Source organism: Lycium ferocissimum, chromosome 5 (genome assembly GCF_029784015.1).
Source record: "Lycium ferocissimum isolate CSIRO_LF1 chromosome 5, AGI_CSIRO_Lferr_CH_V1, whole genome shotgun sequence".
Taxonomy (NCBI): Eukaryota; Viridiplantae; Streptophyta; class Magnoliopsida; order Solanales; family Solanaceae; genus Lycium; species Lycium ferocissimum.
Genome location: NC_081346.1, coordinates 14,340,916 through 14,362,660, shown reverse-complemented (window position 1 = coordinate 14,362,660; position 21,745 = coordinate 14,340,916). Strand labels below are relative to the sequence as shown.

Sequence of the window (21,745 nt, the reverse complement as noted above, 5' to 3'; positions counted from 1 at the left end):
GCCTTTCAGAGAAGAGAAATTCATAAAATGAATGAAAATTGCAAACCTCAATTTTGCTGCTGTTAATGCAAGCACAACAGCATATATGTGGGTGTGACAAATGCTCCATATAAGAGAAAACTAGAATTCATATCTAAAACTCACTTGGTCCTCACTTCTTGCTCGGAAGTTTTAAGTCTTTTTGTGGAAATCCTTCTACAGAGGTTGGGTTTAGACTTTCAAGTGAATGTGCCCGGTCAAAAAAAAAAAAAGAATGGTTGCAGTAATAGGAAATTAAGCTTGAATATCCGAAGACTAAAAAGTAAAATTTGAAAAGATTTTAATAAAATATGTGTCCTTTTCTTACAAAAATGCCAATCAAACGTACTCAAAAATCACAATTAAATATAAATGGCAGCCCTAGGGACGCCTGTAGCAAAGACAAACTTCTAATCAATGGGAAAACAAATGATTTATTCGATCATACAGCCCATGCATGTAGAGAATTAAGAAAATAAAGAGGATAGCTAGCTCCAATTCTTCCTTTGACGGACATATAATTTTAGCAAGAATTAGTGCTAGCAAGATAGGTAGCCGTAGATAACATATCAAATCCATTGAACATGGTTCCTGCACATTTTGAGTATGCACCCATGTTATAGAACACTATCAAATCATCCAATTGAAGCTCCGGCAATTTTATGTCGATGGCTACTGCATCAAGGGAGTCACAACTTGGTCCATAAATAGTCGATTCACATATTTTATTAGATTCTTCTGATGCCTTCAGTGAAAGTGGCTTGATACCCACAAAGCAACTGTTGTAAAGTGTTGGCCTAAATGATCCATAAATCCCTTCATCAATCCAGTACTCTATTTTCTCACCTCTAACTCTTTTACCAATCACATGTGTGACTAAAGTAAAAGCCGTTTCAGGAAAGAATCGTCCTGGCTCTGCAATTATTGTTAAATTAGGCTCGGGGAAATAATCTTGAACTGCTTCATTTACTACACCAGCTATTTCCTCGAACAATGGGGTCGATCTAAATCCCCCGCCAATGTTCAAAATTTTCATTTTAGGAATTCCAAGATAATCAGCGGCATCAAACACGGACCTGGCATTGGCGATCGCCTGACGATAAATGCTGGGATCCTGTGCAATAGATCCCACGTGAAATGAAACGCCTACAACCTTTAGGCCAGCCACAGTACAAGCATAATGCAGGAGGGAGTCAATTTCTTCGGGCAACACACCGAATTTTTTCCCCAGTGGACGCAACGAGCCACTATCACTAGGCGCTTTAATTCGGAGTAACAAATGGCATTGTGGGTGCCATTTCTTGATCTTGTCAACTTCGAGCTTGGAATCGAAGGTTGTGAGATTGACCCCCACACTGGCTGCGTGCTTGATGTGGGAGATAGCCTTGCACGGGTTAGCAAATATGATTTGCTTTGGGCTAATTCCGAGACTTAAGACAGTGTCTATCTCGAATCGGCTAGCACAATCAAAATTAGCACCCAAATTGGCCAGTTTGGTAAGAAGTGCAGGTTCAGAGTTGCACTTGACAGCATAGAAAGGCTTTACATTTGGAAAAGAATGGTTCCATTTGTCCATAAGCCTCTCAGTTGTGGCCAAATCCAGTACATAAAATGGCTGACCAGCTTCATGATTCTCTGCGATTAAACGGATTAAATCCGTCAACCCATCTTTTGCTATTTTGTGAACTCGATTTTTACCAAAATCTGTGGACATCATGATCAAGAAATATAATAGCGAAAAAGATGAGAAATTTTATTAGCTGAAAATATGAGATTGAAGTATAAGAGCACTAGAAGAAAGCTAGTATCTTTTGTTGATGTTTTGATGCATGGCTCTCCTAGCTCTTCTTTATATAGAATGTCAATGCATACGTATTGTTAGTAATATATTATAAGCAACGTTAAAGAGCATCACTTAATTGAAAGTTTAATAAATCGCATACATTCACGAGCACCTCGTGGTGATTGACTCAATCGCAATAATATCTTTTTTTGGTCATGTTAGGTGATCAGATAGAGTTTTTCGGTTATTTTAGAGACCAAATAATTTTTATTTTGATACATTAGAAGATACGGGACTTTCTTGTTTCTGAATTATCACTGATATAAAATTAGATCAAATCAAGTGCTTAATTTTTAAACCCATATTAAGTCTGAAAGTTAGACGATCACATATAGCCCCTTATTAGGGGACAATTAAATTAAAAATAATGAGTCTGTATTTTTCATTAGTAAAGAAGTGTCCCCATTTGCTATTAGACAGCAGTATCAATCAAGAAAATGGGAGAAGGTATTAGCTTCGGCGATTATTATTTGTATCCAGACACGCACGTGCATTTTCTTCATGTCTCATTAATATTTGCTGTCAACATATTATATTGTTTTTGGATCTTTTGTAGTCGTTGGGGTTACGTGTTTTCTTTACTACCCTTTCTCATTCATTTTATACAACTACAATAATGTTTACTTTTCTGTTTTCGGAAATGATAGTGGTTGATGCGATAAGATTTTTTTATATATATAAAAAGGAAACACATAATTGAATTCAATAATTTTAGTTTAAAGGCATACAAACATGAAATTTAGAACTTAAATGCTAACACATGATGTCGCTATCTTATAATTTAAACTTGTAAAGTATAAATTATGAATCCACCTCTAAAAACATCTAACATGATTAAGCTATATAAGTATCACATACCAAAGCATTTTTAAAATCAAGTGGTTTCATGCATATCATGGCATTCTTATAAAAGAACACCATTAAGATAAAGTGAGAACGTTAAATTAAAGAGTTTTGAAATTTGGAAAGAAAAAAAAAACTATAAATGCTAAGATGTGTATTTGATGTCACTATCTTATAATTCGGGTTTTTAAATTTATAAAGTATAAAATCGGGTTTTTCAACCTCGGGTTTTCTTTGTTTTTTCGGGTTGGTCGGGTTTTTTGGATGGATCAGAATATATAACTTCAAATATTTCTTTAGACATAAACATCTAATCTAATTAAGATATTTATTAAGAAAATAGCACAAAACGTAAGATATAATTGTACTAAAATATTCAACGAAAAAAATTTAGTGAAATTGCATAAAATAAAATGATCATAATCTAAAATTTTTACAATAAATCAAGTAGAAAATGATCATAATCTAAAAGTACCAATTCATGCTAAAATAATCGGTAATATGTACTAATTACATGACTAGATATTAAAGAAAAAATAAAATTAAGTTATATATTTTCACTTTCTAAACTAATACAAAACTAAATAATAGATGTCAACATTATAAAGTTAGATGTGAATTACTTTTGTTAAATTAGTATTGATTTGATTTTTGTTGAGTTTTATTTGAGTTACTAATATCATTGAGCTATAAAATTTATTAGACCATTCAAAATTCTAATTCCAAGCTTGAAATAATATGTTAAAAGATAAAAAACTATTAAAAAAAAAAAAAAAGAAACATTTATAAAAATTACATTATAAATAAATATTTTAATGTATAAAATATGTTTGAAATTTTATAAATATATCGGTTTGACTTTTTTTAGTTAAAACCAAACCAAACCAATATGGAACGGATTAGAAGATGTGTACACCCCTATTTGTTATCATCCTCTTTTGGTAACTTGATGAAATTGGATATTCTAATATTCTTAAAAAAATCATATTTGTAAGTTGAGTTTTAATTTATATACCCAAAGGCAATGCAATGTAAACACCACTTTTATTTGGAGATGACTGGTTCTACTTAGAGAAGAAATAATGTTCCTCATGAATCATGATAAATCAATACTTTTCATCAATAATTAATTAGCAAAATTATTTGGAGAATTAATGAATAAACACTTATCATACTCATGAGTTGTGCATCTATGCTTTTTGGAAGATTTTGCTAATTCATGTGTAGTGCAAGAGAGAAAAGCATGCATATAGATTCACTCATGAGCTTTTTTCCTCCTAGGTAATTTGTCATTTGTCCTTTAATTTCTACTAGAGAAAAGGATGGCATTGCATTCATGTGCTTCTTTTCTTTCCTTCATTCACTCCAATGATTCATGTGATGTAAGGTTCCACGAGAAAAATGATAGGTTTGATCTAAAATTAAGCTAAATTAATTAGTCCCATGCAGCTACATTAAGTGTTTGCAGAATCTTTTAATGGTTTTACTACGATAGGAGGCAAAAGAAACTTTCTTTATAGGTACCTCCATGCACACACTAAGCATGTTTAAAATTTTACCATCATTTAAAAAATAATTTTAAAAAATCGAGAAGGCTTTAACTTGTACTACGATAACGTAATTGATAATAGGCGGAGCCAGAAATTTGAGTTTACGGATTTTGAATTCAAAAAAAGGCAGCTTACTGAATTCTAGATAAATTATTTATACATATTAAGTGAATTCGTATTTATCCTTTGATTGATATATAGTTACGCTATCAATTTACTTTAATATGTTGGTAAGTAACTCCTCTTGTTTTTCAGGTGTATTAATCACTTTTGTTATGGACGGTTACAAGTAGCTATTTATTATCTAAGCGACTTGATTGTCTAATATTATACTTTTATATAGAAGTTAAACTTTTTTTTTTAAAAAAAAAAACTATTCCCGTCTGATCAGCTCATGGCCAGGAAACTTCTCAAAATTAGTGACCAATATTGTGAATTGAAAAATGGAATGCCTTGAAAAGAGACGCAAAGATTTCTTTTAAAAACAAAAGGTAAGTAGGAAGATCCTTCTCCCCTGATCCCTTCTACTTTTGTTAGTCAATCACTTCCCTGGTTAAACTACTAATGAAGCCACTTAACTATCAGGTGAAAACGCGTCATAAATTGCTATAGAAACCAAAATGCCTGGCAGTTTTCATTTATTATGTAACTGATCATCACTACAAGAATATTATTAACATTCAATTGAACAAGACATGCGCTAGAATATTAACACTTTGATGATTTTCCTTTTATTCCATTGACATTTCACGAACTTGTTAAGATTTTGGATTATTCAACTAAACCGTACAATTTCACCACAGCATAAACGATGATTGAAGCAGAAACGCATAGACAAAGCCAATGGGAAGCCTGCTGCGCGACCTGTGTCCTTGAAGTCTCGAGCTGCTTCCCTTGTTCTTTTTGTTCTGTTTCCTTAGGTGCAAACCTGTTTTAAAGCAAGAATCAAGTTAGCATAAAATTCAAGTCCATTACTTGTATCGAGGAACACATTCTAGGTAGAGGAGGCGGATCCAAAATTTAAACTTTATGTTGTCAATCTTCAAAGTTCTTAGTATTGAACGCATTGTACTTTTGAAATTATGAGTCCAAAATATAAAAAGTTTGAAAGTTTTAACAATTTTTCACATAGAGATATACAGTACTATGTTTTTCGGGTAGGTGGGGACTGGAACTTACGTTGGTAATGGCAGAAGTTTTGATAGTGCTGCTCGAACTGTTAGTGGTCGTTTTGGTTCTTGGGATTGAGTAGTGTTTGATGTTGCAAGTGCTAAGGGCTCTTCATGTGGGATCGGGACGTTACCGGCCTGTGAAATTTCAAAAGTAGCATACTCAATGAATTTTTCTTGTCCCATTTTGAGAAATTTAATTAGAAATTGAAATCAACATACATATAACTTACCAATTTCCTGAAGAGAGGATTGTAAAACATCTCAAAATATCTTTGCTTGGCCTGCTTTTGCCCCACATTGAATTGTCTCCAGAATCCGTAAATTGATCCCATGTTCAACACTTTGTTTGCGTAAATCTTCCACGTATAACTGCATCGAAACAGGATTTAAACCATGGAAAAGACAAGATGGTAAGCATTTTTATCTTCTTCTTTTTTTTTTTTTGGATTTGTTTATTACCATTCTTCAATGCGCTTGAGACCTCCTTCCGATATCCTGTTCCAATATTTAGAATCAACCTTGCACTTCTCAAAGAAATCAGCTATTTTCTTGCTCGACTCGTCCCCATTATAAGGATCAATATGGAAGCCTGAGACCCCATCAACAATGATTTCTGCAGGTCCACCTTGGTTAGTGGCAAATGAAGGCAATCCGCAGTTCATTGCTTCAATAACAGTTAATCCGAAAGCTTCGTATAAAGCTGGTTGAACGAAAGCTCCCTTGGTGTCAGCAATAGTCCTATAAAGCTCACTGTTTCTATATTTATCCGTTTGAGCTGCTATCCATCTCATTTGCTCCTTGAGCTTGTATTTCTCAATCAATTCATGCATTTTCTTGATTTCAGCTGCTTCCTCTCGGTCTTTTGATTTTGATGGATCGAAGAATCCCCCAACGATTACAAGGTTTACCAAGTTTCGCAACTTCTTATTCTTCCCGTACCACTCAGTCAACCCTGTCAGGTTCTTCACTGTATCGAATCTCGCCATTGAAAATATAATAGGTTTTTTCTTATTTGCAAGAAATCCACTGTTCCAACAAAATAGGGTCAATTACATTTTTGGACCGCTCAAAAAAAAAAGCCAGAAAATGTATAGGTTTTGTATATTAAATATAAATATACATATAATACACATATTGTATACATATAATATACATATCGCATGGATAAATATACATACTGTATACACAAATATGTATATGTTTTGTTTGGCTAGCGTCTCGGCCGATGTACCAAAAATGAACAAAGACCCAAAAAAATATCTCTGATAAATATCAAAGATCCGGTAAAACCAATGGATTACGCTTTAGAATAGGAAAATCTGGCAATTAAACTTACATGTGCTCATTGTTTTCCTCATTACTGTAAAGTAATTCTTCAATAGCAGGACGGAATTTAATGAATCGTTTCTGTTCCTCAGTGAAGGGGAAATAGGTAGACTGTTCAGCCCCGGGAGCAGCAATGTTGAACTTTGGATCAAAGACATTGATACCTGAAACAACTCTGTATAGCCCTGGCATTGTAAATGCCCTGTGACTTTCATATTGTCCAGGCCTTGTCTCACTGAAGTAAGAAAGTGATGGATTTTAGTGTTGGCCACTGCAGTGTAATAATTAAGTTGCCTAAAAATACAGAAAACGACTGTGCTAACCTTCCAGCAATTTCTTGATATGTGCTGGTAATGATAAAATCAGCAGCATTCATTGCCAATAAATCAGCAGTAAATTGGCAAGAAAAGTGGTACTTAGGATCAAAGTGCTTCAACTTTACATCGGAATCTTCATACTTTGTTTTCTCTAATGCATGGGCAATGGTACCCTAAAATTTTATCATCACATAAGATTTTTCCGTGTAATTATCAACAAAATAATGCAGCAAAAGTGATCAGGTAAATGATCAGCCGTGGAACCTGGGTAACTCCAAGCTTGTTGGCCAATAGAGATGCCACTAAGTTTCCATCAGTGTAGTTCCCAATTATGAGGTCTGGTTTACCTTTCATGAGCTCAAGTATCTTAGCAGTAGCATCCTGATGATATATGTGACAAATCAAGCTGATTTGCTTAAGAAAACTGAATAAAACGTATGGATAGGTAAAAAGTTTCACTAAAACGCTTGCCTTGGCATAGTTCTCCAAGTAAGGATAGATATCAAACCGAGAAACCCATTGGCGAAGAACTCCTTTGTCAGTCCTGAATGGAATTCTCAGGATGTGAGAATGGGACGAGTTTAGTATAGGCTCCATCTCCTGATTGCATGTTGTGCCTCGAGCATCTGGTATGAGGCGAGTCACCTGCATACATCATGTTAATCCCCTCTCTGATCTTCAAAATTTAGGCTGAGCAAATCTTTGCATAACTAACCACAAGAATCTTGGGCTTCACGTTTAAGCCTTGCTGCTTGATTCTTCGTAAGATTTCCTCCTCTAAAGCTCTTACTTGATCCAGAATATAAACAACCTGTTAAATAAAAATGTGAGTTCAACAATGCAAGTGTCGCTTATAGGTTTTTGAGGGAAAAGGAGATATGTAGACCTGGCCCCCAGTATCGGGCAAACCAAGAACATCTGCTTGGCCAAAGTAGCCGTGAATGGAGAAGATAACAATGTTGAATGTAGTAGGAAGCCTGCTGAAAAAGGATTCCATATTTATGGGATCCGGAGCTTGGAGTATCTCGGAAAGCAGTCTCATTGTCTCTCTAACTCTTCCTGAATTTTCTCCCCATCCTTTCTCAAAGCCCCATTCTTTGAGCCTAAGAGATTTCATAATGAAGTCACAAACATAAAGAACTTTTAAAAATCCAACATATTCATGGTATGTTGTGTACGATAAGGAAGCATATGAGAAACTTACTTATGCTCAAAATCCTTACACGGTGTGTCTTTGGAGAAGGAAGATACGAAAACTTCAGCTACTATCAGTGCTGCTTGAAGCTTAGAGACGCCATTCAGATTCTCATTGATCATTAGATTCTGCGAAGTTTCAATGTTTAAAATGGTTCTTTGTTACGTCACATTATATCATTCCTCAAGAAGAAAGAAAGTTCAACTTTCCATTATCATACCTCTCCTTGATGACTAAGAGCAAGTAAGTAATCAAGCAAAGGTTGGGCTTCCTCTGGCTTTCCACCAAGCTTTGATGACAAAACTTTTGAGACAAAGTTGAGCCCATTTCCAACAGAAGAAGAAAGGGCTAACCGAGGATTAGAGTAGTCAAAAGCACCAAAATCTACTTCCAGTGCATTATCATCCTTTGCCCTGCTTACACATTCAACCATCAAACATAATCTTGAATGCTAAAAATTTGATTCTTTACAACGATACAATCTCCACTTACCAGTCCTCATCAAAGATCATCTCTTTGAATTTGAGATATTCCTTGGGTGAAATAGCTACAACAGAGAGATTTTCAGCATTAACTTTGACATAATCCCAGCAGCCAGGATTGTGCCTCACTGCAAAGGCAACATAAGGTGGTACAACAGCTGCCTCCTGAACATTTCAAAGAAAAGCATTAGACATTGCAATCACTCTTCTTTTTATCCAACTATGTTGATTAAGGGTGCTAACCTGTGTGGAACTCAGAATTTGTCCAAGTGAATCCTCCCAAACCTTGGTTCTTTCTGCCTCGTCTTCAATAGTGCTTTCTATTTCTTCCATCAAATTTTTCAACTTCATCAGCCTCCTTCCCGTTGCAGTGAACCTTTCACATCCAATTATGAAGCAAAAAATAACAAACTAGTTAGCATATTGCATGGGAAATTTGACTTAAATACGTAGTGGGAGGAAAACAAGAAGGGTGTTTCACCTAGCAAAACATCTCTTCATATGATATCGGCTCTGTTTCAATGCATCAGGCATGCTATCAGCAACTGTTGTAGTAGCCATTGTAATTACGAGTTCAACGAAGAAAGTAGGTTGAAACTTGCTGTGAGGACCTTTGATGCTTGGTGATAATTGATTGTGCAATGCTTTATATAAGGAATGGTTGAATGAAAGGAGAAAGTGTAAGCACATGAAAAGGGAATCTGATATCAGCCAATGAGGGAGTGTAGAAGCAAAGATAAAGAAATTCCATGCAAAGGTGGCAACAAGAAGAAGAAGAAAGACGGAGACAAAGTAAAGAATTCCCTTTTTATTTACCATCAAATCTTGGTTTTGTGTTTACCTTTTCCTCCAGACTTTTCAAGTGCTTCCCATATTTTATTTTTGTCCGACTTGACTTTGCTAAAGGTTTATTCTTTTCTTCCTTTGTTTACATTCAAAACTTACACCTGTCCTTCCCTTCACTTTCACGCAGTGACCTTGTATGCTATATCTTAAGTCTAATTTGAGACGAGTGCTGATACTTAAAATTCATAAATAAGTCGTTAATCAGAGATAGCTCTTATTAAGGTTGCAATTAGGGGTGTTCATGGGTCGGTTTTAGGTTAAAACCAAAACCAAACCAATTAAGCTGGTTTTTAAAAAATTTAAAATCAAACCAAACCAAATATAATACATAACCACCGGTTTGGTTGTAGTCAGTTTGGTTCGGTTTGAGTCGGTTTTTAAGAAAACTAACGGTATTTCTTTTTTTTCATGTTTTTTTTCCTACAATTAGGAGAGAATTTTTTAACTTTTTCCAACTTATAATTCATTATTATCCAACTTATAATTCATTATTATCCTTTTATTATGGTAGCTATAGTTTTCTTGAATTATGAATAAAATATCTTAGGATTTATGATTTTATTTAAGTGAATAAAATTTATAAGAAATACAAAAAATGAATCTAGGTAAATCTCATAGTTGTTTCTTTAAATAAATGAGCTAGAATTCATGAATTTCTTTTTTAAAATCGGCTTAAAGGTATAAAGTTCATCAGTCTGTTAGAGATAAATAAAATTTTACTTACAAAGTATATAAATTATTTAAAAGCATTTATAAAAATCAACATATTGTATAATTATAAAAATTATGTATAAAATTTATCGGTTCGATTCGATTTTTTTTTCGGTTTGCTTTTAGTAAAATCAAAACCAAACCAAATATTATCGATTTTTAAAATTTCAAAACCAAACCCAATTTGCATCTAGTTGCAGTTATAAATGGTTCCTTCAAATTAGCGACCATGAAAGAACCGATCATACACAGAACTGATGCTTTTAAGCCAGAGAATCCGTTACATCATCCGTCCATGATTTGACCAAAATCATACACTGGTCAAACACAACGTTGAACATCCTTAATTTCTCAAGCTTATAATGACTATACCGAATCTGAAGTTAAGTTTTGGAGCAACAGTCGAACAAATTAGAAAGGTACCAGGCACGCCTGAGAAATCATCATAGCGCCTATGCATCAGTAACACCTTAATGACATAAGATTAGGAGTAGCAGACTAATAAAACATTGAAACAGCGAGAGATTTGATTCGATACATGAAAGCAAGACACAAGATGGAACAATCACTAAATTCATTTTCACCATCAGATGGAGCAGTTGGGAACTCCTGATGATGTTCGGACCTATTAAACAAATCAGGGGGATTGCAGCTCAAAACCACAAATATAAAATAGTTTTCTGTCATAAATTGTCAAATACCGGTGCAAGCTAAGCAGTAACAAATGAGGTTTAACAGCAAAAACCAAACAGGCATGCAAAGCCATAATAACAGTCAAGAAAGGCTCCTAAAGCATGCATATGTCAAATGAAGTCTTTAATGTATAGCCCGTTTGTCAAGACTCTAGCAATAGAACATAACCCTCTTCACGTTATCCTTGAGAGCAGGAAGAGGTCTAACAGCAGCACCAGCACCTGCTGCTCGTGTGTTCCTTCCAGGAGCACCAGCACCACCCCCTCTGCTACCAGCAGCTCCACTTGCAACTGATCCACCGTCAGATGTCTCAGGCTCCATGTAGAATCGAGCACGGAAAGCTGCCAAATGTGCATAATAGGCAGGGGGAACTGCAAGAGCAAAAACAATAATGTTCAATAACATACTAAAATGAACAAGCTATTGCTGGAAGAATTTAGAAGAGTAGACAGGCAGAATGAATTGATTAAATGTCGAAGAAAGCCATAAACAAGTGTAAGGGCATACCAATGGAGACCGAACGTGTGCACCTTGCATATCTAAAGAGAGGAACATTAAGACAATCAGAATACGTTCAGCAGGAAAGTTTCCAGCACAATCCTGGTAAAATTCAGAAGTACACTTACGTATAGCACAGGTTGTTGGTCAAAGACTGCAGTGCATCAGCTGTAAACTTGTTCTCGTCCCATAGAACATGGTAATGAGCTGGACGGCTCGTACCCTACAGTAGCACAACATCTAATAATATTACAGCTCTGTCTTACTTTGACTGCCATTATGGTATATACATTAAAGCAATCTTTCACCTGTATGCCAGCATGGCTACAAAGATAGAAATCGAACTCTGTGGGGTGGCATATCTTTGAATCCACAACAGTGCCTGTACAGTTGAGTTTTTGAAAATAAGATTTTGGAACCACTTGTAAGATGTCCAGAGTAGAAGAAGTTAGATCAACACTTACCAGGTAGAATGTTCCCGCTCCTGTCAACTGCATTTCTGTCACGGTGGTTATTGGCAAAGAGTCTAGTATGATGTCGTTTCTGAACCACAACAAATGTAACTGGGGGCTGATAATTTGGCTCCAACGAAGCACATGCCTGAGATTAGCTAGACTCAGTTCAATACGTCTCACAAATAAAAGTACAAAAAAGGAAATGAGCAGAGATTATACATAATATATAGAACAGATAATAAACAAGTAGCATAAATAACAAAAACAAGGAACACACCTTGCGGATTGCATCAAGTTCGTAAAGAAGAACTTGATAGAACTGCCCTTCACTAACACCATCCCTGAAGAAGAAAGTATTTCACTTAAGCCAAAGGAGGAAAAGTATCTCAAATTGCACTAGTCACAGCATTATTTCGCCATACCGGTAGAAAATAATTCTCTGAGGCTTTTGTCCAGTAGCTCTTCGGAAGGAGATAAGTAAGTCCCTGAAACATAAATTGGAAAAGTTAAAAGTTTGATACACTATCAGAAACCATAGGAAGACACCAACAGCTAAAAACTCAAGAAAGTACACAGAAGAATATTAGAAAAAAGAGGAAGCAATAAAGTTATGTTATCATACTTAATCATGCCGCCAGCCACTGTGCCTTTAACAGGATCTTGCCTAGTCGTGTACAGATCCTGAATAAGCTCCTGCCGATGGGCTTGAGCAGAAACTAGACCAGCATACTTTGTAATCTCAGGCCAATCTTGAGAAGCAACCACCTGCAAAGACAAATTATTTAATATTTCCTCACATCAATAATAAAGATTTGATCAACGAATTGAATAATAAAGTGCTCCACCATCCTACCGCAGCAATGGATGGGCTAGAGTCCTCCCCGGGGTGGGGGTGGGTGACATCTGCACCAAATATGATCGTAGGCCGGTCGCTGACAAGGGGAATTCGCCTAGATATTGCATCAACAAGCACAGTGTTTCGTCCTCCCACCTTCACATTGATTTTCAGTGATACATTGGCTAGATACTGTTTGTTCATCTTAAATACATGTTTTGTCAAACAGCACTGTGAGACAACTCCAAGCTCAGTCTCACAAATCCGTTTCAGATCACCTGCTCAAGAAAACAAAAATTTTAGCCACCGCATATTCCAAATTTCTGCTATAGATAACAAAAAGTTTCATCTTCTTCATTTATACCATAAAGAGAGCCATTATTGTCTGGCAAGATAACAACCAAAAGATCAAGCTCCTTCCCATGCGGCTGCAGCTTTGTCATAGCATCATGAAATCGTGTTTTCAAGACTCTTTCAACCTGATCAGGGCGTGCACTCAAAGGTGGCAGAACAGGACTTGGATTGAACATCTAAAAAGACAAGATAAGATAATAAGGTCAAATATAGAGTTGAAAGACCAACGTACGACGAAGAAACGAAAACTGCTTATTTACCATGCCGGATGTCGAGCACATTGAGGCAAGCTCACAACAAAACCCATGTGCAGCACTGTCTTGCACATTGCGGGAAAAGTTTATGCAGATCCAACTGTGAACTGTTCCTCCATTTACCATTTTCTGTCAAAAGCAAGAGATACAGTGTTAGTCTTGGCTGAACAAAAAAATAACAGCCACACAACAGTCTCACGACAAATGCCAGGATGGTCTGTACTAAAATTGCACCCCTGCGGTTTTTCATTGAATCAAAACAATGAAAGCAATATGCAAAGCAGGCTTCACACTGGTACACACCAGTAAATGCCAATTAACTGAACAGAAACTAAGATCATAACAGATGAGACGAAACTTAAACAGTGGCAAAAGCAGCAGTTACCTTATTCATCATATTCCATTGGCCAACTTGTGGCAAGCAGTCTTTTTCTCGACCATTATCATGATATTTAAGCTGCAGAGAATACACACTCATCATCAATCCTAATAAAAATAAACTCAACGGTATATATTGAGGGGTAGGGAGGAGACCCCCTCCCCCCATGAGAAGCCTCAATTTTTTAATAGAGCAGTGAGGAGAACTAACCCGAGGTGGAGGCAAAATACGAGCCTCAACTTGTGCCAACCTGTCACTAATCTTAATACCAAACTCCTTGGCATATGGGTCCTCAGCATAGGCATTATGACGTACAGTCTGACATAAAAATGGAAATAAATTGAAGTGAATTTATATGCAAAATATCCTGTCAAAAACAGTCTGATTATAACTTTCCCTAATAAATAAGGGTAAGTTTGTATGTTTAAACAGCAACCATGAATTCTTTTCCAAGTTCCAAAATGACAGAATATGACTACTGTCTAGCTTTAAAACAAACCTAGACAAAAAACACTATCGTCTGTCGATTAAAAGATAAAGCATTATTTTCAAAATGTGCACAAGTATGAAACAACAGGACTATGACACATCAAAGGTGGAATAAGATCATAACACAGGACAGAAAACTAGATATCATTCATAATTCATCAATAGCTCGTGTCAAAGCAGGAGACTTTCCCTCAGCATAAAGGAAGAAAAAAAGAGATTTCATTTACATTAATGATGTTGTACAGATGATGCAAATTTTCACATCAAGTAGTCTTTATTTGTACCAAAATCACTCTTGTATTAAAGTCACCACCACTTCTACTAAATTCCCAAACTAGATAACCACACCCATGCGGCTACAAATCACAAATATAATTTAGATTCTCTTATTCACCCTCCCCAGACCCCACTTTGTGGGATTCAACTGGGTATTGATGTTGTTATTGTTGTTATTCACATTCTCTACCACAACTCCCCTTATCAATTGACTGTGTCGCTTCTAATGAAAGATAACCAATAACAATAAACTTAACACTAAGATGTCACTGTACTTCTATATTAAAAATAAAGCAACCAATCAATTAGTCAACTAGGGCTCAATCGCACTAGATTCCAAAGAAAGCATATAAATATATAGAAAGGCAGGGCTTTGACCTCAAGAATATCGCGCTCCCTCTCTTGGGGTCGCTGGCAGGTCACTTTCAGAAGTGCAGTGATCTGTCTCTCATTCAAGCGCTTTGAGTATCTTTGTCCCTCCACAATCTTGCAGACCTGGCCAATGATATATGTAAGCACAGTGAATTCATAAGATAATCAGAGAAAATTAGTTTTCAATGAGAAAGAGGCACTAACTTCCATTGGCAAGTAATTAGGTCTCTGCTGATTTCCAACTTGTAGGCAAGGCCACTGGGAATGTCGAATTACAAACCCATACGTTTCTCGAAAGTATTCAATTACAGATTTCACTGTGCCATTGTCATCAACAGGGAAACTACCAAAAAACAAAAGGAACCAGAGAGATAGATAAAGGATCAGCACCAAGAGAGAATGAAGGAAGATATGACAGAAAATGGAAGGTCAGCACGTAGGAGCACCACTGCCTGCAGCTACACATAAATTGACCATATACAAAAGTTCTCTAATAACTAAAACTACATACGTCAACTCTCTTGTTGCTTGAGAAGTTAAATTGGCAATGCGGTACTTCCGCCGCATATTTCCACGATGAGTAACCTCCACCTTCACACCTCTCAGTGCTTTCTTGATCTGCAGCTCAAAATCATCAATTACAAAATCAGATAAATAACATTCATAAAGAAGTTGCTAAAGACAACATATCCAGAAAGTACAATCTGCTCCACACTAACCAAAACTTTAGATCAAGATTCTAGAAAATATTCAACAGTTCACCTTTACACGGTCAGCATCAGACAGTGGTCTAGATGGCCCATCTCGGCTCAGAAGCTGTGTCACAAAATCAATGACCGGCAATGGCTCAATGAATGCAGTCGACGACATATCTGTACATTGATACACAAAATTGAACATAATACAGGTTAATTTTAATTGTTGTAGCAGTTTTCAGAAGTAAAAATTCAAGACTCCGCTTACCAATGTTCAGTGATAACCCCATTTGTGTAGGGCGAATGCTTTGATAGAAGCCACGCCAACTCTCCAAACCATCACCCAATGGTTGCCTTCGCCCTAAATGAGGGGAATAGAAAGAACGGCCGACCGGACAATACCTGCCATCCCACAAGTTATGAAAATATGTAAAAATGATATTCATAAGTAATCAATTTTCTTTCTGTACAATCATCAAAATGAGCAGAAACTACAGTAACATGCACTGCTTCAAGAACCATACCTAGACGTTGGCAACTCACGCAGAACAATATCCAGAACTTGCAGAGCCTCTTGAGGAGCATCAGCCTGCCTCCCTTCTAAAAACATTCCCAAGTGATGAAGATCAGCACGTGAAGCAAATTTGATCACAACTTTAAATTCCCTTTCCCTCCTGTTACAATAAATAACCAAAAAAACAAACATCAGAATTGCTAGAGACTGAACAAACAACTATTTGAAACTGCAGCTCTATATACCTGGCACCACCAGTCCCATCATCATCATCAATAAGAGTAATTTTGAACTCTTTTTGACCAAATGGAAGGGGCCCTGCAGTGTATAGACTTTTCCTTCCATCATAAGCTGGAAGTCTCTTTCCAAGATGAGATTCTTGGTAAAGCCTCACCAACTGCGCCATGACAGCGCGGTTGACACCGCGTGAGGACACTTCCGGAGTAATAGTGACCTGAAATACATTAAATAATGATTAACAATAGATATGACAAAACCATTGGGACCATTAACCATTAAAAATAAAAATTGACAAACCAATGGGACAAAATAAAATATCCCATAAGTAGAACAAAATGTTAATACTAAATTTTAGCACTCACATCATACTGGTGCAAGTCTTTGTCCGGTAGCTCTGCGAAGAAGTGATTGGCTTTCACTATGCATCTGTTACCAAGGTTCCCCTTCCCTGGACGCAGCGGAAACCTTAGTGATTTGCTTGATGCAGGTGCAATTGCTTGGGTTGCAGCCGCTTCTGGCTGCACAGCAAGTTGCTGGAACTGTTGTGCCACTTGCAGAGCTGACATCTCAGGAGGAGGCTGAGATGAGGAACCCACTTCCAAGGATGTTTCAGTTGGCAGAGTAGTCATTACAGCTTGATGTTGAGTCTGGGTGGTTGCTTGGTGCAGCTCGGGGACTGGTGGCCTAGAAGGCCCACCAAAAGCTCGTTGTTGATGCTGCTGAGTCCCTCTGCCCTGCTGAGAGTATTCAGGTTGAGGTTGTCCACTGTACAACTGTTGAGGGGCCATTCCACCACGTGGAGCTCCTCCACCACCACGGCCACCATAGCCTCCCTGTTGTGGCCTCCAGCCTCTTCCTCCACCACCTTCCGGTTGTTGTTGTTGCTGTTGTGGTGGATGCTGGCCACGACCTTGTCCTCCACCACCTTGGTAACCGCCTTCTGGTTGTTGTTGCTGAGATGGACGTTGGCCACGACCCTGTCCTCCACCACTGCCTTCTGGTTGTTGTTGCTGAGGTGGACGTTGGCCACGACCCTGTCCTCCACCACCTTGTTGTTGCTGAGGTGGATGCTGGCCACGACCCTGTCCTCCAGTTTCTTGAGACCCAGAGCTCTCACCAGAACCAGGTAACTGAGTTCTCCTCTTCCGCACCATCGTATCACCTAGAAGAAACCAAACAACAATCGTTGGAAAAAATCAGTCTTGTGTTCAAACAGAGATCATCCTCATTGTGCCTGATATGATCAAAGCCCTCAAAAAAACAGAAAACTAGCAACAACAAAAAAAATAAAAAAAATCCACTATACTATCCATAGACCACTTGTATTTGGCAAACATAGACAACACATACTTTCAAAACTAACAGTAAACAGAAACAACAAAACCCTAGCAAAAAAGTTCACCTAATCACTGTCTTAAACTCAAAATACATTTGTACAAACAAAACAACTAACAATATCGAAAAAACATCATAATAACCTAAAAGATCTGATCACAAAGTACATTCAACAGCAATGGAAGTACCACAACGTAAAACTCACAAGCTAAACCACAGATCAACTTAAAACTTAAGGCAAAAACACAAACACAGCAGATCTATCCAAAAACATCACAAAATAAACAAAAACACAAACAAAACAAACCTCAAACCTAAAAATACTGTTCCGATCGTTACCTCAAACGCAACCGCCGCCGTAAAAAGCTGATTCCCACAAAATAAAAAAGGACAAATAGAGAGAGAAAATCGATATCGATAAATTAGAAATAGAGGAATATGGTGACTGTGTGTCTTATAAAGCAAGGGTAGGTCATCGCAAAATGACAAGTTAGCCCCTACATTGGTTCCGTTCAGTGTCCTTTTTGTTTGGACGCGAGTCCTACTCACATGCTGATGTGGATATATCATCGACCTTGACTGGCTTCTTATTTATTGACCTGCCTAATTACGTGCATTTCCTCTTCCTTAATGGCTGGGGTTAAGCAAACGAGGAGTCGCAACAATTCTTTATTGTAAAAATCGCAAACATGCTAGTTTTGTTTTTTGTGTTTGTTTTCTGCCAAAATGTATTGTTTGGATAATTTTTTCTTCTATTAAACAAACAGGTGTTTTTTCATAAAATATATGTGTGTTTCCAATTGTAAAACGGACGCCTGTTTATTTTCCCTTTTTACAATCAATTTTTATTCATAGCTAGTGGACCATGTCTAAATCTGAGAAATGACTATTTTCTTTTTTCCAAGTAGACCTGAGAGAGTTAAGTGTATATAAATTGACGGATAAACTTTTTTTACGCGATTAATGGAGTTTAACTTATTAGAGCGAGTTACTGTGTTTATTAGATTTTCAATTAATACTTACCATATAATTATATATATATAATTAATCAATAAGTAATCTGATTATGTAAATATAACTCACAACATTAGTATATAAAATTTAAATACTGTAGACTTGTCAGGTTGTGATTAATGAATTGAATCATTGGATTTTTGCCACAAAGAACTGTAATCTCTTTGTTAAATTGTTTTTTATCCAGCAAAAGAATATATATTGCCCATGTTATTATCATTTTCAATGGATTAATTTAATCAATTTGAAAGTCAAAATCGTTTTGGAGTTCTACAAATGATTTTCAACAGCAAAACAGAAGCCAATTCAAAACAATTCTCCCAAAACTAAATCCGAACACTCTTGAAAAATAAAACCAAAACAAAATTGTTATAGATATTTCTTGTAATTATTTGTTGTTTGACTTGTTATTCTCTAATTGGTGGTTCTAGTGGAGTTCATGGAGTTGTATTTAGTGGGTTTTAGTGGAGTGGTGATGTAGTGAATGGGTTAGTGGACTGTTTTCTTTTAATTTACTTTACTTTGTAGAAAATCAATTCCCTTACATCCACTTGCTTTCTTTCATTTATTATTTTGTAACGGAAACAAAACAATTCCTGATTCAAAAAATGCAGTAAATGTTTGTTTTAAAAAAAAAAACTGATTAATAACACAATTATTATATATTAAAATTTTTATTTAATAGGAATTTTTATGGCATATTTGGCCAAGCTCATCGAAAGTCAAAAACGTTTATTTTTTTTTTAAAAAAAAGGTGCTTATTTTAAAGAATTAAGGTATTTGGCCAAACTTATAGGAAAAAAATAAATGTTTTTCCTTATAAGCACTTTTAAAACCTTGACCAAGCACAAATTGTTGCTTTGATATTAACAAAAAAATAATTATCAAATTATTATACTTCAAAAGTTTTTTTCCGAATAAACTGATAAAAAGTCTTCGAGTAGAGAAGAGTAGCTAGGTTTGAAATATAACAAAACTACAAAAGTAACTTTTTTGTTTTGGTTTCTCATCGGGTGTCCGATACCTGCATTGGAGTAAGAGTAATTCAGATTCGTGCCCCTACGTAAGGCCCATTTAAAGGGAAAGCACTCTGTAACAAAATTCTTTCTATACGCAGATATCAAACCCGAAAATTCTAATTAAGGGTAGGGGATTCTATTTCGTCCTATCATAACCCTTGTCTGGTTACAAAAGTAATTGGCTTAATGGATAAGGAAAAACAAAGTAATTGGCTTAACAGATGATCACGTGATCTTCATGTGACCAGTCTTCCATTTTCAGGAAAGAGACTAACCGTAGTGTATATGAATAATTTTGGTCACTAAGCTATTTACATTACATAAAATAAAAGATGAAAGATACTAGTTCATGAGCAACTTGCAAGGACTATAGTATGTGTTTTGGCTCTTAGCTTATAGAATCACCTAGTACACATATTCAGTAATTACTCTAACTTTATGCAATATGCCGAAATAAGAACAATATCCAAGCAAAGTAATAGCCACTGCACTTTTTCTTTGTTTTCTAATGCAGTAATGTTTGCCATATGGGGTTAAGTATATTAATTATTAACATTCTTTTCATAAGAAGGAAATGTCAGGTGGATGTGGGTGTCTTTGAAAGCAATAAGAATCATAACTAATTTAGATAAGGTGTGTATTAAATTAATTTAGTGGGGCACTAATTTTCTATTAAGCGATATAAGGGTTGGATGTTTTCTTACAAGTTTCTTTATTTTGCTAGGGACCAAATTAGCTTTTGGTACACAATCAGAATATGACCATCCAATAATATAATGAGATGGTTGGATTTTTTTATTCTTAATTAAAAGTTTCTCGAATCTCAAAAATAGAAAATTTGATCTTATCTAAAATTTGAATTAATTAAATCAGTAAACTTAAAAATGCGGATGGAAAATTGAGGGGAAAAACTACTCATTTCTAATACACATGAAAGTGTGATGCGACAAAGGTTGTGGCAACTGGTGAGTGATGGAATGGTCTTGGATTTATTAAAGAGGTTTGGCTAGAAATGAAGTAGAATACACTGAGTGATAATGTGTTCGAGATTTCGGGTTCGAATCTTTGTATGGAATTACTTTTATTAGAGAGCGTTTTACCTCAAATATGTGGTACGAATACGAATTTATGTCGGTCCTAATACAAATATGAACACAGTAAAAGAAAATAAAGGATATAGTCCAAAAGTTCTTCGGAAGTCTAACAGCTTTTATAGTATTTTAGTACTCCATTAATAATTACAAGACTTATCATGTTAGTAAATATCACTCCTCATATTAATTTGTGACTTGCAGTCATTCACACATTAGTCATCTACTTATTACCCACTAACAAAACCTATTCTAACCGTGTTCTCATTAATTGTTTGTATCATCTACCTACTTATTCCCTAATAAATTGAGCACTTAATTACTAGCCATTATCCTTCTTTTCGTGAATATTATTGTCAATTACTACTTATAGCATTTTAATACTACTAATAACTAGTCTGTGAGTGTTACGTTTTGCAAAACACAAATGAAAACAAAAACAATAAGATAATATTTTTTTGAAGATAGCCACTTTAATCTAGCTAACCAAGAATAGACAACAACAAAAATATTAATTTTGAGATAGGCTGAAGAATTACATACCTGAAATGGTGCTAAGATCGATAATTTCCAATATATTTGATTCGCCTTAAAAAATAAAATAAGATAAAGTCATCATGACATACCACGTATAAGGAAAATTATGTCTTGATACTTGATATACCTATAAACTCTTCCTAGTAGAGATCGTTTAAAACAAGTATGAGTTATATCGTTATAGAATTATAAATCAAATTCTACTAAAATATTTGGCCAGTAAAAGTAAAATGTTATTCAACTTATCTTGTACATTAAGAAAACTAATGCAACGGACTCTTTTAATTATGTGTTTTTCTAACTTAATTACGTAGGATTCTTATTGATAGGTACTATATTTTATACATGTACTGTAAATTTCTAATTATCTGATTTAATTAATAAAAAATGAA

The 21,745-nt window shown here is 35.7% G+C and overlaps 3 protein-coding genes across 4 annotated transcripts; all 3 read right to left on the bottom strand.

Moving 5' to 3' along the window:
- Positions 1–318: 318 nt before the first annotated feature.
- Positions 319–1,836, bottom strand: LOC132056146 (ornithine decarboxylase-like). The gene has a single exon (XM_059448222.1). The coding sequence runs from the start codon at positions 1,733–1,735 to the stop codon at positions 542–544; it is 1,194 nt and encodes a 397-aa protein (XP_059304205.1). The 5' UTR covers positions 1,736–1,836; the 3' UTR covers positions 319–541.
- Positions 1,837–4,865: 3,029 nt separating this feature from the next.
- On the bottom strand, positions 4,866–9,379 carry LOC132056145 (sucrose synthase 5-like). The gene is made up of 15 exons (XM_059448221.1): positions 9,228–9,379; positions 8,990–9,122; positions 8,757–8,911; positions 8,485–8,677; positions 8,274–8,392; positions 7,956–8,172; positions 7,785–7,880; positions 7,541–7,714; positions 7,334–7,450; positions 7,076–7,242; positions 6,763–6,987; positions 5,886–6,452; positions 5,657–5,795; positions 5,434–5,561; positions 4,866–5,182 (listed from the first exon to the last, which is right to left on the bottom strand). The coding sequence occupies exons 1-15, from the start codon at positions 9,305–9,307 to the stop codon at positions 5,026–5,028; spliced, it is 2,667 nt and encodes an 888-aa protein (XP_059304204.1). The 5' UTR covers positions 9,308–9,379; the 3' UTR covers positions 4,866–5,025.
- A 1,476-nt stretch (positions 9,380–10,855) lies between these two features.
- Positions 10,856–18,188, bottom strand: LOC132056143 (protein argonaute 1-like). 2 transcript variants are annotated; one of them, XM_059448220.1, is made up of 23 exons: positions 18,032–18,188; positions 17,352–17,519; positions 16,720–17,294; positions 16,363–16,571; positions 16,128–16,277; positions 15,872–16,005; positions 15,671–15,780; positions 15,420–15,526; positions 15,113–15,251; positions 14,915–15,031; positions 13,982–14,089; positions 13,778–13,849; positions 13,399–13,521; positions 13,149–13,314; positions 12,803–13,062; positions 12,572–12,714; positions 12,372–12,434; positions 12,227–12,290; positions 11,959–12,094; positions 11,803–11,876; positions 11,623–11,717; positions 11,504–11,535; positions 10,856–11,367 (listed from the first exon to the last, which is right to left on the bottom strand). In XM_059448220.1, the coding sequence occupies exons 2-23, from the start codon at positions 17,509–17,511 to the stop codon at positions 11,147–11,149; spliced, it is 3,258 nt and encodes a 1,085-aa protein (XP_059304203.1). In that variant the 5' UTR covers positions 17,512–17,519; positions 18,032–18,188; the 3' UTR covers positions 10,856–11,146. The 2 variants fall into 2 exon arrangements, with proteins under 2 accessions (XP_059304203.1, XP_059304202.1); XM_059448219.1 differs by having other exon boundaries at positions 16,720–17,519.
- Between the last annotated feature and the right edge of the window lie 3,557 nt (positions 18,189–21,745).